Here is an 18,017-nt window from a genome sequence, read left to right on the forward strand (position 1 = left end):
CGTATGTATAGGAACAATCAACTAATTTGGCTGGTTCGTTTCTCCAGAGTTGGAGCTAATCATTGCTACAGCCCATTTTAGCTGGAGTGCAACCGCTGTGAACGCAGTGTCCACACCAATTTCTTCTCTGCGTCGTATGGAGCGTTAAGCGCTCCCTTCTGCACCTGACGCCAGTTCAGAGAAGACTCCCCACTCAATTTCTCTCTTGTCCTACTCATGGCAGAACTGCCTCCCTCTACTTGGGTTCCTTTTTCACATCACGGCTTTTTTCGGCCAATAGGAGCGTTCCTCCCATTTTGTAGGAACACCCTCTACCAATACCACATCCCTATTATCAAACTGCGTCGAAACTTCAGTAGTTTCCTCCTTCCTAGTGAGTTTCCGCCAATCGGACGTTTTGTGCCCGTTCCCAACACCTAAAGTACATTAACCTTTCCGTGTGTTGCACTTGCTGGACGAAAATGCGTCACTTGCTTTTGTTCGTACCCCTTTGGAATTTCGAAACGCAGTTTTCTAAAGCTTCTTCTCTGCGTTTGTACCGATGCCCTCGCTACAAGCAGCCCTCCAGCTTGAATCGCCTGACCCGAGGTCACTGATCTCCTTCCTGCCACCCCTTTAAGTGGTTGCCGGCGTAACTCCTGCAGTGTGGCTTCGCTACGCTGTTGTGGCACTGGCTTTTCAAAACTAAAAGTGACTCGACTCACGTTCCCTGTTCTACCTTCCGCTCAAAGACATGCATTGTATGGGAATGGTGTGTTAATTAGCGTCCATTGACAGTCGTCCCTTTTTGCATTACATATTGATAGACAAATGTTCTCATAACTGTCGATTTACGTTAGGTGTCATCTTCACCTTCTCATTGCGATTTGTAAAGGTTTCATGTAAGGTGGGAATCTGACTATTTATCCTGCCACCTTACACATTCATTGTTCTTGACTACCCTGGGCTGTGCATTGTGGATCTCAGCCCAGCGTTAAATAATTATCCAGGGGTGCATCACACTCGCACACTGAGGTTTACAAGCAAACGTAATTACATTTGTAGACACTCCATCTTCTCCGGGAATCGAGAATCTCAACATTTTCGCCTGTTATTGACATTCATACTGGCAAGATATCGGTACCTTGCATTCCAAGATTTTCGAGAATAACTTAATTTCCTTTCGAAAATACCTTAACTTCAATAATATACAGTGAAGCGCCAAAAAAAGTGGTATAGTCATGTGTATTCAAATACAGATATAAGTAAACAGGCAGAATACAGCGCTGCTGTCGGCAACGCCTACATACAAGACAACAAGTGTCTGGCGCAGTTGTTAGATCTGTTACTGCTGCTACAGTGCCTGTTGATCAAGATTTAAGTGAGTTTGAACGTGGTGTTATAGTCAGGCCACGAGTGAATGGATGCAGCTTCTCCAAGACAGCGATGAGGGGGGGAATTTCACGTACGACCATTTCACGAGCGTACTGTGAATATCAGGAATCCGGTAATACATCAAATCTCTGACATCGCTGAGGGGAAAATGATCTTGCAAGAACGGAACTAACGACGACTGAAGAGAACCCTTCAACGTGACAGAAGTGCAACCCTTCCGCAAATTGCACAGACTTCAGTGCTGCGCAATCAACAAGTGCCAGTGGGTGAACCATTCAACGAAACATGATCGACATGGGCTTTTGGAGCCGAGGATGCACTCGTATATCCTTAATGACTGCACGACAGAATGCTTTACGCTTCGCCTAGGCCTGTCAACACCGACATTGGACTGACTGGAAACATGTTGCCTGGTCAGACGAGCCTCGTTTCAAATTGTATCGAGCGGATGGATGTGTGCGGGTGTGGAGACAGCCTCATGAATCTGGGGACTGTTCAAGTTGGTGCAGACTCTGTAATGGTGTGGGGCATGTGCAGTAGGAGTGATACGGAACCCCTGATACGTCTAGATACGACTCTGAAAGGTGACACGTACTTAAGCATTCTGTCTGATAACCTGCATCCATTCGTGTCCAATGTGCATTTAGACGCACATGGGCGATTCCAGCAGGACGCCCCACACGTCCAGAATTGCTACAGAGTGGCTTCAGGAACACTCTCCTGAGTTTAAGCACTTCCGCCTGCCACCAAATTCCCCTGACATGAACATTATTGAGCATATTTGGGATGCCTTGGAACGTGGTCAAAGTTTTTATTTCTTGCCCATGGATTTTAATTCCTACTCCACATTTTTCTTTTGTTTCCTTTACTGTTTGCTCAATATACAGACTGAATAACATATGGGATAGACGACAACCCTGTCTCACTCCCTTCCTAACCACTGCTTCCCTTTCATATCCCTCGACTCTTATAATTGCCATCTGGTTTCTGTACAATTTGTAAATAGGCTTTTGATCCCTATATTTTACCCCTACCACCTTCAGAATTTGTGAGAGAATATTCCAGTCAACATTATCAAAAGTTTTTTCAAAATCTACAAATGTTAGAAACGTACGTTTGCCTTTCCTTAATCTATTTTCTAAGATAATTCGTAGGGTCAGTATTGCCTCGCGTGTTCCAACATTTCTACGGAATCCAAACTTATCTTCCCGGAGGTTGGCTTCTACCAGTTTTCCATTCGTCTGTAAAGAATTCGTATTAGTATTTTGCAGCTGTCACTTATTAAACTGATAGTTCGCTATTTTTCACACCTGTCGGCACCTGCTCTCTTTGGGAATGAAATTATTATATTCTTGTTGAAGTCTGAGGGTATTTCGCCTGTCTCATACATCTTGCTCACCGGATGGTAGAGTTTTGCCAGGGCTGGCTCTCCCAAGGCTGTCAGTAGTTCTAATGGAATATTGTCTACTCCCGGGGCCTTGTTTTGACATAGGTCTTTCAGTCCTCTGTCAAGCTCGTCACGCAGTATCGTATCTTCCTTTTCATCTTCATCTGCGTCCTCTTTCATTTCCATAGTGTTGCCCTCCAGTACATTGCCCTTGTATAGACCCACTGTATACTCCTTCCGCCGGCCGCGGTGGTCTCGCGGTTCTAGGCGCGCAGTCCGGAACCGTGCGACTGCTACGGTCGCAGGTTCGAATCCTGCCTCGGGCATGGATGTGTGTGATGTCCTTAGGTTAGTTAGGTTTAAGTAGTTCTAAGTTCTAGGGGACTGATAACCACAGCAGTTGAGTCCCATAGTGCTCAGAGCCATTTGAACCATTTTACTCCTTCCATCTGTCTCCATTCCCTTCTTTGCTTAGGACTGGTTTTCCATCTCAGCAATTGATATTCATACAAGTGGTTATCTTTTCTCCAAAGGTCTCTCTAATTTTCCTGTACGCAGTATTTATCCTACCCCTAGTGATATACGGCTCTACATGCTTACATTTGTCCTCTAGTCATCCCTGTTTAGCCATTTTGCTCTTCCTGTCGATCTAATTATTGAGACGTTTGTATTCCTTTTTGTCTACTTCACTTACTGCGTTTTTATATTTTCTACTTTCATCAATTAAATTCAATATTTCTTCTGTTACTCAAGAATTTCTACTAGCCTTCGTATTTTTACCTACTTGATCCTCTGCTACTTTCACTATTTCATCTCTCAAAGCTACACATTCTTCTTCTACTGTATTTCTTTCCCCCGTTTTTGTCAATCGTTCCCTAATGCTCTCTCTGAAACTCTCTACAATCTCTATTTCTTTCTGTTCATCCAGCACCCATCTCCTTAAATTGCTGCCTTTTAGCAGTTTCTTCAGTTTTAGTCTACTGTTCATAACCAATAAATTGTGGTCAGAGTCCACATCTGCCCCTGGAAATGACTTACAGTTTAAAATCTGGATGCTAAATCTCTGTCTTACCATTACATAATCTATCCGAAACCTTCAATTGTCTCCAGGCCTCTTCCACGTATACAGCCTTCTTTCATTATTCTTAAACCAAGTGCCAGTGATTCTACCAGGCGGCTTCCTCTTTCATTCCTTGCCCCCAATCCATATTCACCTGCTACTTTTCCTTCTCTTCCTTTTCCTACTATCGAATTCCAGTCACCCATGACTATTAAATTTTCATCTCCCCTCACCCGTTGAATGATTTCTTCTATCTCATCATACATTTCTTCAATCTCTTCGTCATCTGCGTAGCTAGTTGGCAATCAAGCTTGTATTACTGTGGTAGGCGTGGGCTTCGTATCTTTCTTGGCCAGAATAATGCGTTCACTATGCTGTTTGTAGTAGCTTACCCGCAATCCTATTTTTTATTCATTATTAAACCTACTCCTGCATTTCCCCTATTTGATTTTGTATTTATAACCCTGTAATCACCTGACCAAAAGTCTTGTTCCTCCTGCCACCGAACTTCACTAATTTCCGATATATCTAACTTTAACCTATCCATTTCCCTTTTTAAATTTTCTAACCTACCTGCCCGAATACGGGATCTGACATTCCACTCTCCGACCCGTAGAACGCCAGTTTTCTTTCTCGAGATAACATCGTCCTCCTGAGTAGTCGCCGTCCGGAGATCCGAATGGGGGACTATTTTACCTCCGGAATATTTTACCCAAGAGGACGCCATCATCATTTAACTATACAGTAAAGCTGCATGCCCTCGGGAAATATTACGGCTGTAGTTTCCCCTTGCTGTCAACCGTTAGCAGTACCAACACAGCAAGGCCGTTTTGGTTAGTGTTACAAGGCCAGATTAGGCAATCATCCAGACTGTTGCCCCCGCAACTACTAAAAAGCCTGCTGCAGTTTGTCTGGCCTCTCAAGAGATACCCCTCCGTTGTGGTTGCACCTACGGTACGGCTATTTGTATCGTTGAGGCACGCAAGCCTTCCCACCAACGGCTATGTCCATGGTTATTCCCGGAGTTTTGAGGCCAGATGATCTCAGCGGTAGTATTTATGGGCCTCGAATGCTGAATTTGGTGATACCATTATCATGGCATTATTTTTGGTCCTATAAAAATATTATTTCAATGCCAAGAAGATCAGTAATAGGGCGTGGCCGACAGTACTGCCATGACTGCACCGCCGCCAGGATAACAGCCACTGCAAATTGCGCCACCAGTGCCACCAGCCTTCCACCAAATTGTTCATATTTGGCACTCTGTAAATGGACCAGGTATTTGTGAAATCTGATTAATTTTAATAATACTCGTGGTGTTACTAAAAACTCTATCTTACACCCACGATAATCCCAAATCACAAACCTGAGTAGAACCTATCGTAGTGTGTTTAGTTCCGAGTGTCCTAACTGATTATGAGAAAGTGGCTGAACTGGAATTTAACGTTGTGTTGTCATTTGCACAGCCAATTATGATTTTGAGTAAAGCAAAAAGACTGCTTATGAAAGCACATTTGTTATTTAAAGAGTTATAGTTTGTTGTGCTTTACTTAACTGGTAATTAATGATAAGAATGCTTACTTTTTCTCGTACATAATGGTGTAGTTTTGTTAATGAGCATGGTTCTTGAAACCATGAAAATTTAAGGTTCCTCATAGACCAGCCTGGTTATTTAATGAAGCAATGCAAAGGCTCCATCGTAGCCACTGCAGTTAGATTTGCATTCTGTTTAGTCGTGTCAAACCGAGTTTAAGAAAGAACTATTGACAGTGTTACCTATTCTAATGCAAGTTGGTTAATGCACAGGCTTGGAGACCCTGTATTACGCAATGAAGTTATAGATTATGGTCATTTGTACACCCCCTGATTTAAATTAAGAATCATTTCAAGCTTTTCCTTCTTCAGTATTGCTACTGATTTCATGTGAGACGATATTTGGTTATATAAACAGTTGCACCTAGTTCATTTAAGATACGTTTTGTTGAGAGGCATATGTTGCTGTTTCCTGTCTCATTGGCCATTTGTTTATTTGACATGTTAGTTATTAGCACATTTACCTGCAAGGTTAGGTTACTGTGTTGTGGTGTGAACAGATGTAAGGAAAGAGTTTAGTGTGTGTGTCAAGGAAGCACTGCCTTCTGCTTAATCATTTTGCTTGACACAACATTGCTTAATTCGACTACAGACCTGTTTTAATATCTAATGTTAGAGCTTCCTTGTTCCAGACCACCGTTTACTATTGTTTATACTTTGCTGGAGTGTTTCGGAAACGAATCCCAGTTTGATTACTCTGCTGCCATTAGGTCATCTCACGGTCACATCTCAAAAATTCCTCGTCGAGATATTTGATTGTCGTTCTAGGTGGTCGGCGGTAGCGTTACAAGACAATTCCACACAACGGACGCCGCTTGAAAAGAAACAGCAATGCAGATATAAATCGACCGCGCGGCGTCACCCACAATCACTGGCCAAGCCGATTTCCTATGTTATGGCCAGACAGCAGCCACCAAGGAAAGCTGTCCATAGTCACTGCAGTCGGTAACTTTTCTCTCCTCGCCGGCGGAGCCGCTTAACTCGCCTTCCCCGGCCATGACCTGAACAAAGATAGGCGAGCTAATAACTATCCACAGGGTAATTCAAATTTTTTAATTTGCTAATTTCGTCCAAACCCAAGGTAGCGTCAGGCTTCCGTACCCAAAGACTTGGAAGTTGTACAGGTCACACCAATATTTAAGAACGGTAGTAGGAGTAATTCACTAAATATCATTAACGTCGTTATACAGCACGCTTCTCGAACATATATTGTGTTCGAACATTATGAATTGCTCAAGAGACGGTCTGTTGACACACTGTCAACACGGAATTAGAAAAGATCGTACTTGTCAAACATAACTAGCTCTTTACTCACACGAAGTATTGAGTGGTATTGAGAAGGGATTTCAAATTGATTCCGTATTTCTGGATTTCCAGAAGGCTTTTGACACCGTATCACACAAGCGGCTTGTAGTGAAAACTCGTGCTTATGGAATATCGTCTCAGTTATGTGATTGGATTTGTGATTTCCAGTCAGAGAGGTCACAATTCGTAGTAATTCATGGAAAGTCATCGAGTAAAACAGAAGTGATTTCTGGCGTTCACCAAGGTAGCGTTATATGCCCTTTGCTGTTTCTTGCCTATATAAACTATGGCATCCTCCACGATAGCTTTCGTGTTCTGGAGTTCTGGATATTGCTCGTGTGTATTGCGAATATCCACTGTTACTCCAGTACGCTAAGAGGAGACGTCCTTTATTGCAGTGACAGATGCCTAATAGAAACACCCATAGCCTCTTAGAGCATTTGATTGTGATTTGAGGACTCTACACCACTTCTGAGTGCTCTGAGCTGGTTGTGACATTTGGGAATTTACAGTTGCGTGACGTGAAGTACAGGAAATTTAATTTAGAATCGGTTGTTGTAGCAGGCCGGAGTGGCCGACCGGTTATAGGCGCTACAGTCTGGAACCGCGAGACCGCTACGGGCGCAGGTTCGAGTCCTGCCTCGGGCATGGAAGTGTGTGATGTCCTTAGGTTAGTTAGGTTTAACTAGTTCTAAGCTCTAGGGGACTGATGACCTCAGAAGTTAAGTCCCATAGTGCTCAGAGGCATTTGAACAATTTTTTTTTGGATGTTGTATTTTTGTGTACTTCTAAAACCACATGAAAAATTAAAATGAGAAGCAGTACTCGGCGCGTCTCCTTTTAGTCAAAACTCATATATAATTCTTCGCGACGCGGCTGGCTTCTCTCGTAACATAATTACTGATACCTGAATATTAGTTGAGACGTGCAAATAATTCCCACTCTGTCCTCATCAGTCACCGATAGGTAATAGATTTGTAGTAATGGAGAAACAAGTAAAAGCAAGGATTTAGTAATAAAAGCTATTATATTTTGAACAGTAGTAACGCATATTAGTCTCATTATAAAAAATGGATATCACATATGTTGTGAGCTACATCGTTTATGCATTTAGACAACTGTGTTTAAGGATTATGTGTGTCAAGCATTACTTGCAATTCATTTCCCTGCAACGGGGTTATTAACTTCATTCGCTTTTTTTTATTTTGGGTCTTTAGTTTTCTGATTGTTCTGATGCAGCCAGCCACGAATTCGGCTCCCGTGCCAGCATCTCACAGTAGCACCTCCAGCCTATGTCCCCAATTGTTTGCTGGATGTACTCCAATCTCTGTCTTCCTCTACAGTTTTCGCCCTCCACCGCTCTCTCTAGTACCACAGAAGTCATTCTCTGATGTCTTAACAGATGTCCTGTCATCCTGTCCCTTCTCCTGGTCAGTGTTTTTCACATACTCCTTTGCTCTCCGATTCTGCGTAGAACCTCTTCACTCTTTACTTTATCAATCCATCTAATTTGCAACATTCGTCTGTTGCATCACATCTCAAAAGCTTCTATTTGTGTAATCAATCTCTTACCAGTGGAACATTTCCAGACTGGCTAAAATATGCTGAAGCTAAGCCTCTTTACAAGAAGGTGGATAAAGAGGTACCATCTTTTGCCGGCTTTCTCAAAAATATTTGAAAAGGTTGTGTTCAAGTGTCTCCTTGAGCATCTGACTGAAAATAATATATTGTCCAAGTCACCATTTGGATATCGTAAGGGTTGTGTCGTAGAGAAACCTATTTACACTAACAATGAGAATGTACTTATTTCATTAGATAATTAATTAGAGGCTACTGGCATTTTCTGTGACGTGTCAAAAGCCTTTGACTGTGTTAACCACAGCATTCCCTTAAGTAAATGAGAATATTATGGTGTCGCCGGCAATGCTACCAAATGGTTTGAGTCTTAGATTTATCTAAAAGGAGACAAAGGGTGTCGTTGCAAAATAGCTGTGCAGTAAGCAGTCAGTCTTCATCTGATTGAGAATTAATTACATATGGTGTTACTCAAGGTTCCATCTTGGGTCCATTGCTTTTTCTTGTGTACATTAATGACCTCTCATCTGTTACATTGTCAGATGCTAAGTTTGTTTTGTTTGCAGATGTACAAACATTACAACAAGTAGCAAGTCAAGTACAGATTCAGAAATAGCTGCTAATGAAATTTTCACTGACATTGATAAATGATTTAAAGCTAATACACTGTCATTAAGCTTTGAGAAGACCCACTACATGCATTTCAGAACTTGTAAGAGATTTCCTTACAGCATGTGTATAACAAATGAAGATATGCAGATCGAAGAGGTTGACAATGTTAAATTTCTGGGATGCAACTTGATGATAAATTCAGTTGGGAAGGGCATACTACAGAATTCCATTAGCGCCTAAACAAGTCTGTATTTGCAGTGAGAATGATGTCTGATGTAGGCGATATGGGATCATATTCTGGGGTAAGTCATCAAAGCGAGCAAAAGTTTTAGGGTGAAAAAGTGTGTGATAAGAATCATTTGTGGTTTAAATTCAAGAACGTCACGTAGAAACCTGTTCAGAGAACTTTGTATTCTAACCACTGCTTCTCAGTATATTTATTTCTTAATGAAATTTTTTGCAAGTATATATCTCTATTTCCAACCAATAGCTCAAGACATAGAATCTATACTATGCATAAGCACAATCTAATAAAGACCCAAATCACTTACTTTGGTCGAAAAAGGGGTCCAATATTCAGGAGCACACATTTTCAAGCAATTGCCAGCAACCATTCAGGTAAAGCACGGTTTCAACAGAGTTTGGAAGACTTTTTGATAGGCAAATTCCTCTGTAGATGAGTATCTTAACAGACTGTTAAGCCAGGGAAAGTAAATATGTCTATCAGATTTCAGTTTTGACAGTACTTGGTCACAACAGTCAAGATTAGGTATTTTGTTTATGATAAATTTATTAATAGTGCATAACAATGTTTCATTCTGACATTGTGTTAATTCTGTAAATATTAGCTGTTCCAGTTTACCGCATTGTATTCACCTATTCCGACACTCTCATGACAAATGATCAGGGTAGTAAGTATTATATTCAAATGTTTTATGTTTTTATGTTATATTTTCTGACTTGTTCTACACCCACGAGAATCACCTCATTTCTTGGGTGTATGGCACGAAAACTAAATCTAATCAAGTCTAATATCTCTTGTGTTCTGACTTTCCAACCATCCATGTTTCACTATCATACAACGCTGTCTCCAAACACACATTCGCAGAAATTTCTTCTTCAAATTTAGGCCTCTGTTTGATACTAGCAGACTTCTCTTGGTCAGGCATGCACGTTTTGGCTGTTCCAGTCTGCTTTTGGTATCCTCCTTCCTGCACCCATCATAGGTTATTTTGCTGCATAAGTAGCAGAATTCCTTAACTTCATTTACTTCATGTGCATCAGTCCTGATGTTAAGTTTCTCGCTGTTCTCATTTCTGCTACTTCTCATTACTTTCGTCTTTCTCCAGTTTACTCTCAGTCCATATTCTGTACTCATTAGACTGTTCATTTCATTAACAGACCTTGTATTTCTTCTTCACTTTCACAGAGGATAGCAATGTCGTCAGCGAATTTTGATATGCTTTCAGTTTGGATTTTCTTTTACTTCCACCATTGCTTCTTCGATGATCAGATTGAACAGTAGGGGCGAAAGACAACATACCTGTCTCACATCATTTTCAATCCGAGCACTTCGTTCTTGGTCGTCGTCTTGACTCTTGTGCATATTGTATATTACCTGTCTTCCCCTATAACTTACGCCTATTTTTCTCAGAATTTCGAATATCTTGCACCATTTTACATTGTCGAACGCTTTTTCCAGGTCGACAAAACTTATGAATGTGTCTTGATTTTTCTTTAGTCTTGTTTCCATTACCAACCGCAACGTCTGAATTGTCTCTCTGGTGCCTTTACCATTCTTTAAGCCAAAATGATCGTCATCTAACACGGCGTGAATTTTCTTTTCCATTCTTCAGTATATTATTCTTGTCAGCAACTTGGTGCATCAGCTGTTAAGCTCATTGTGCGCTAAGTCTCGCAATTGTCAGCTCTTGCAGTCTTCGGAATTGTGTGGACGATGTTTTTTTTTCCGAAAGTCAGATGATATGTCACCAGATTCATACATTCTACACACCAACGTGAATAGTCGTTTGTTGACACCTTCCCCAAATGAATTAAGACATTCTGATGGAATGTTATCCATCCCATCTGTCTTATTTGAGCTTAAGTCCCCAAAAGCACTCTTAAATTTTGATTCTAATACAGTATCCCCTATCTCTTCTTACTCGACTCCTGTTTCTTCTTCTATCGCATCAAATCTTCCACCTTATAGGGGCCTACACTGTACTCTTTCCACCTATCCGGTCTCTCCTCTGCATTTAACAGTGGAACTCCCGTTGCACTCTTCATGTTACCACCCTTGCGTTTAATTTCACCGGTTTTGACTTTCCTATATGCTGAGTCAGTCTTTCCGACAATCATTTCTTTTTCAGCTTCATCGCATTTTTCATGCAGCCATTTCGTCTTAGCTTCCCTGCATTTCCTGTTTATTTCATTCCTCAGTGACTTGCATTTCTGTTTTTCTGAATTTCCCAGCACAGTTTTCTACTTCTTTCTTTCAGCTATCAATTGCAGTATGTCTTCTGTTACTCATGGTATCTTCGCCGCTACCTTCTTTGTACCTATGTTTTTCTTTCGAACATCTGTAACTGCTCTTTTCTCTTCAACTGTATTTTACTTTCCTATTGAGCTATTTCTTGTTGATCTATAGCCTTAGAGAACTTCAAACGTATCTCGTTATTCCTCCGTACTTCCGTGTCTCACTTCTTTCTGTATTAATTCTTCCTAACCAATCTCTTTAATTTCAGCCTACTCTTCATCACTACTAGATTTTGATCTGAGTGTATATCTGCTCCTGGGTACACCTTACAATCCGGTATCTGATTTCTGAATCTCTGTCTGACCATGATGTAATGTAACAAATCTTCGCGTATCACTCGGCCTTTTCCAAGTTTCGCTTTACGATGTTGTAATTCACTATCAGAATCTATAATTAAGAGGCCAGCGTACGTTAGCGCAACTCCTGCAGGAGGCTGCAAACTTAGTGTCGTTTGATACACCTGCCCATGTGTTTTAAACTATATCGACCACTACCAGAAATATCAGCCGAGTTAAACTACTTAAACTGAACTGAAGCAAATTCCAGAGCAACATTAAACTGTCTGATATTTTCTTGGAAGTTCTTAGACTTGTCATTATTCTGTTCTGTGAGGTTTTGAAGCTCTTCCACAAAGTTTAATAGGATCTAAGCTTTTCCTTGTGGCAACACATAAATAGCCGGCGTATCACTGAACATCTCTGCAGACAACGTTGGAAGCCAGTGTACGCACATTTGGTGCATATTACCAACACTGCGTATCTGCACTTCATTGTGTCAAGGAAAACAACAGGCAGAACAATACGTTTTTGGAAGGTTATGTAGTTGTTTCCTTGCACTCATGTTTCGAAGGATACGACATAGATAAGATAGTGACACAAAGTTATTGTCTTGCACTAATTGTTGCCGTTGAGCATTGAATCGGTCTTGTCTGTGACTGCGCTTAGCTTCTCTGTCTCGATGAAATCGAAACTGTTGTCTTTGTTCGTCACTTTGTTTACCATTTCTGCTTCTGCGGTTTGTGACACTTTTCAGTGGTGTGGAACGCCCTCTTGGTCTGCATGTTGCACCCCGTGGAATGTGTAAACATGAATTGCAGAAAAAAACCTTAGCAGACAATTAACAGTTTTTGGTTTTTGTAATTATTCATTTGTTAAGAAAAATTAAAAAGAAATAAACATTTCCGGTAGGACATGTTTTTCTTTGTTTTTATCTTTGCTGGCGATGCAGGTTAATGGTACTGAGATTTGGGGAAGTATAACGTAACGTTGAAGTCGCTATGAATTAAAAGTTAAATAAATTAAGGTATAAAAACAAACGGTACTTAACTGGTATGATGAACGTTTATGTAATTCAGTTCATTCGCGCAGTACATAGTGCTTGCTTAAAGGAAGTAGATAGCTCCAACATCTGTTGTGCGTAATAGTAAACCTAGATTGTCAATAGATAGCGACTTCTAAATTTTTTACATCGACGTGTATCACCGAAACCGCATAATTGACTATGGTTGCATAAAGAATGTAAACGACTGTAACAGCTGTCGTATGGGGTAGTTAAACAGATTGTCCACAAATGACACATTCTAGATTATTTTTGTAAAACTGTTTTCAAAAATAGTCATATGATGAAAACGTATACTTAAACTACCGTATCTGTGTATTTAATGTCATTAATGGTGAACGAAATCTTGAAAATGACGTCCTGATCATTAATTTTTGTTTAAGGGTGCGGGAGATATGACGTACCGACCGTTGAGCAATAATATACATGATACCCCAAGAACTTCCTTTCCACGGAAGCACTTTACATATAATGCCGCGTCCAGTACTGCCATAGATACTGGGCTTTCTCCAACTCTCATCACGCGAATTTTTACCCAAGCAAGCCTAGGTGCTCCTTATCGGTACCATCGCCTCTATATGAGGCTTACATACTCACGGACATTACTTACTTCTTCCAGCGTAATGAATCATAAGCGTTTAATTTCATTAGTCTTTTCGTTTACTGAAGAAAAGAAGTTAGACATTGTTTTTATTTGAACTATAGGTAATGTTTTCCATGTTTTAAATGATAATGTTTTCATTATATGTTATGTTCTTTTTCAGCGGTGATAATCGCCATTGAATCCTTTGATGGGTCTGAGCCATCCCGTCCCATCATCTTCAAGGCGGATCATCCTTTCGTGTTCCTCATACTGGACCAGCAGACCAAAACAGTGCTATTTATGGGACGTTTTTCGGACCTCCCATCTCAATCGTGATGTAATCAACCTGTTTGCTGGTTGAGACTATGACATGTTTTCGCATATCTAGCAAATGTCCAGTCTCAGTTCATCACATGTATGAAGTATAAAAATGTGTTAATTATAAAAAATGATATAGCACATCATAGTACTACAGGGCATTCTTTATTACCTCACAACTGTTATTGATAACAACCTTTCCCTAAATATGAAAGAACAAACTGTCTTGGTTAAAAACTGGATTTTCTATTTTACTTACCCTCCAATGATGCATTTCGCTTTATCAGGTTGGCCAACGAGAAAAAAAATACAACCTATCATACAAATGGCATGATTGCGATTTAGCAAAATTCAACTAGCAAAAAAGAAAATAAAGAACTTACTGGCAAAATATGCTGTCAAGCATACAGGATGACGCGCACACAAATATCCCAGCACGAAATCACCGTGGTCAGAATTTAAAAAACATTGTACGTGCCGTGTAATACAATTTCAGAAGCCAATTAACAGTCTAATGCACTAAAAGCCCAAAACACACTCGAACAAGATTTAAAAACAATGTACTGGTACAGAAGATGTTAAATGCAAGGGGAAACCGAGCCTAAACATGTGAAAGAACAAACAGGTAACTGCTCATTGACTTTTTTTAGGCCTCGTGCGAGGTCCTGTAAAACACATCACCTCGAGAATGGCCAAGAAGTATTCAAAAACAAATAACCGGTTTAGTCTCACAAGAATTACGTATATCTGTATAAATAAACACCATATTACCTTGTCCGGTTTGCGGCGCCACCCACATCCACTAAAACGGGATCGAGCCTACATAGATGCGTCACACTATAATACGTAGCAGGCGGAGTTGCAGCAAGTATATGCAGCCGACAGCAAAGGGCGCATGTAGGCGATAGGTCGTGACAGCTCTTAGGTTTCCAGAACTAATCACCAAGAGGAACATGACAAACAGTAAAGCCATGTAAAAGATCTTACTTAAAACTAGAGAAAAAATATTTTAATAATAAACAAGAGTAAATAGATTTTAAACAATTAAATATACTGCTGTGGCGCAAACGAATAAAATCTGCACTAGGGTACCAAGAGAACTGATTTCTCAGTGGGTCAGAAAGTCTTATGGCTAAAAATCATTTCACACACTTCAATTCACTTCAATCAAAATTAGGCTGCGTCAAATTATAGTCAGTAACCTCAGAACTTAAGACACAATCAGTAATAACCTATCTGGATGCTAATACCTGAGTCGTAACATATTACTAACATTAAAACAATTGCATCAGTGTAAAAGATCGAATGCAGCGCATACCATATTGCATAAAACAGCAGCTCATACGTGAAGTGCACGAACTACAAATAAAAAGAAAGCAATGATGCTAAAAACTAGAATTTAAAAAAATGCAATAAAACTTTTAGCTGCAAAAAATTACAAAAATGCGAGGTGGCACAAGATGATTGACAGCACCCAAGTTTAACAACTTACTAAAACAATGACCTAATCGTATCAAAACATATTTGATTCTTTTCTTTTGAGGTAATGTTCAGCCATTTATGTGTCAGATAATTTCTCATTTTTACGAGATTTATTACAGACAAACAATAGCATATAATATATTTTTAAATAAATATTCAAAACTAACTGCTTGTGACAACAACAAACGCGAACTATAGATGTAATCCGGGTCAGTGAATTTCACAACACACTGCCCCCTGAGCGAAATGAAATAAAAAGAAGCGATTGTATGGAACAGATTGCCTGGAGCCCCCACGTGGGGAAGTGTGGCTGCCACGCTACAAGCCTTTTCAGTTGTCACACGACACTGGGCACCTTGCGTGTCGATTGTGACGAGACGGTGATGAGGACAACCTAATACCCATTCCGAGAAGGGAGGAAATTCCCCGACCCGGCCGGGAATCGAACCCATGCCTGATCCATGGTAGTTAGGCGTGCTGATGGCTCATTTCACCTACATACGCACATCAAAAGCAGTTTTGCATCACCCCTGTTCCGAGAACTCCTGAAGATGGATGTTGGCTGTGGGTATTGTATCACAGACACAGTCCTTTTGACTGTTCAAAGATGTCACGAAAACCGCCCAACGATGTGAACAACCATGCATGAGCAGGCGACAGTCGATCTGTTCCAGTCATTCCTCCAGGAAGGAGGTGCACGGCTCGTGTTGTCTGTAGTCTAACAGTACCTAGATGGTCAGTACCGCGGTTCCATCGCGTTCCCACTGTTACTTGTGCCAGGAAGGGCTCTCAACAAGGGAAGTGTCTAGGTGTCTGGGAGTGAACCAAAGCGATGTTGTTCGGACATGGAGGAGATACAGAGAGACAGGAACTGTCGATGAAAAGGTTCGCTCAGGCCGCCGAAGGAATACTACCTACAGATTTTGGCTCGGCGGAACCGTGACAGCATTGCCACTATGTCGAATAATGCTTTTCGTGCAGCCACAGGACGTCGTGTTACGACTCAAACTGTGGGCAGTAGGCTGCATGATGCGCAACTTCACTCCCGACGTCCATGGCGAGGTCCATCTTTGCAACCACGTGAATCATGCAGCGCGGTACAAATGGGTCCAACAACATGCCAAATGGATCGCTAAAGATTGGCATCAAGTTCTCTCACCGATGAGTGTCGCATAAGCCTTCAGCCAGACAATCGTCGGAGACGTGTTTGGAGGCAACCAAGTCAGGCTGAACGCCTTAGACACACCGTCCAGCGAGTGCAGCGAGTTGGAGGTTCCCTGCAGTTTTGGAGTGGCATTATGTGTGGCCGACGTACGCCGCTGGTGGCCATGGAAGGTGCCGTAATAACAGCACGATACGTGAACGCCATCCTCTGACCGATAGTGCAACCATATCGGCAGCATAATGGCTAGGCATTCGTCTTCATTCGTGCCCCCATTGTGCACATCTTATCAAGAACTTCCTTCAGATAACGACATCGCTCGACTAGAGTGGCCAACATGTTCTCCAGGCACATACTCTATCGAACATGCCTGGGATAGGTTTAAAAGCGCTGTTTATGGACGACGTGACCCACCAGCCACTCCGAGGGATCTACACCGAATCACCGTTGAGGAGTGGGACAATCTGACCTTGATGAACTTTTGGATAGTATACCACGACGAATGCAGGCATGCATCATTGCAAAAGGACGTGCTACTGGGTATTAGAGGTACGGGAGGGTACAGCAATTTGGACCACCGCCTCTGAAGGTCTCGCTGTATGGTGGTACAACATGCAATGTGTGGTTTTCATGAGCAACAAAAAGGGCGGAAATTATGTTCATGTTGATTTCTATTCCAATTTTCTGTACAGGTTCCGGAACTCTCGGAACCAAGGTGATGCTAAACATTTTTTGATGTGTGTATGAGCACGACTTCCGAACAAGTACCTCTTCTTCTTGTCGTTGCCAAGCGGGGTAGCCTCGCGGTCTGAGGCGCCTTGCCACTATTCGCGCGGCTCCCCCGTCGGAGGTTCGAGTCCTCCCTCGGGCCTGGGTGTGTGTGTGTTGTTCATAACGTAAGTTAGTTTAAGTTAGCTTACGTAGTGTGTAAGGGTGGGGACTCATGACCTCAGCAGTTTGGTCCTTACCACAAATTTTCCATCTTGTCGTTTCCACATCTCTAAATTGTACAAATTTTCTCACGAAAGTGACAAACACGTGTGAGGTAAGGATACAATTCAGAGTTCGGCACAACCGTAACCTCAAGGACGTTACAGTAACTAGAATCGATCAGTGAATTAGTTTCTGAGATAGCTCAGTCGCTACACTACTGCAGTATGTAGTCCAGAAGCATATGCATCATGTCTGAGATTAATACCTCTGATAACAAAATCAAAACAATTTGGAATACTATTACAAGGGAGACAGGGCAACCAAAAGTACAGGATGACGGCATCACCATCAAAGCGAATGGAAACTTGATAAACAACAGGCCGGAAGTCGAAAACATTTTGAATAATCATTTTTTAAATGTTGTAGAGAAAATAGGATCTAAACGTTCATTAAAAGAAGCAAGGCAGTTAATGGAAGTGGCCTTACCCACACCATTTGATACAATTGAAATTCCACCCACCTCTCCTTCTGAAATTAGGAAGATAATAAACTCTCTGAAGAATAAAAGCTCACATGGAATTGATGGCATTTCCAGAAGGATAATAATAGCTTGTTGCCAAGAAATAAGTGGGATTCTTAGCCACATATGTAATAGCTCTCTGAAGCAGGGTATTTTCCCAGATAGACTGAAGTATGCCACTGTTAAACCACCCTATAAAAAAGGGGATGCGTCTGATGTCAACAACTACCGCCCAC

At 41.4% G+C, this 18,017-nt stretch overlaps 1 protein-coding gene across 1 annotated transcript in view; it reads left to right on the plus strand.

The window, feature by feature from the left end:
- LOC126235747 (leukocyte elastase inhibitor-like) overlaps positions 1-13,835 on the plus strand; it is a 196,262-nt gene extending 182,427 nt beyond the window's left edge. The window contains exon 8 of the mRNA XM_049944537.1: positions 13,548-13,835. Coding sequence (XP_049800494.1) covers positions 13,548-13,702 — 155 coding nt within the window. The 3' untranslated portion in view covers positions 13,703-13,835. The remainder of the gene's footprint in view (positions 1-13,547) is intronic.
- Positions 13,836-18,017: the final 4,182 nt, after the last annotated feature.

Source organism: Schistocerca nitens, chromosome 2, assembly GCF_023898315.1.
Source record: "Schistocerca nitens isolate TAMUIC-IGC-003100 chromosome 2, iqSchNite1.1, whole genome shotgun sequence".
NCBI lineage: Eukaryota > Metazoa > Arthropoda > Insecta > Orthoptera > Acrididae > Schistocerca > Schistocerca nitens.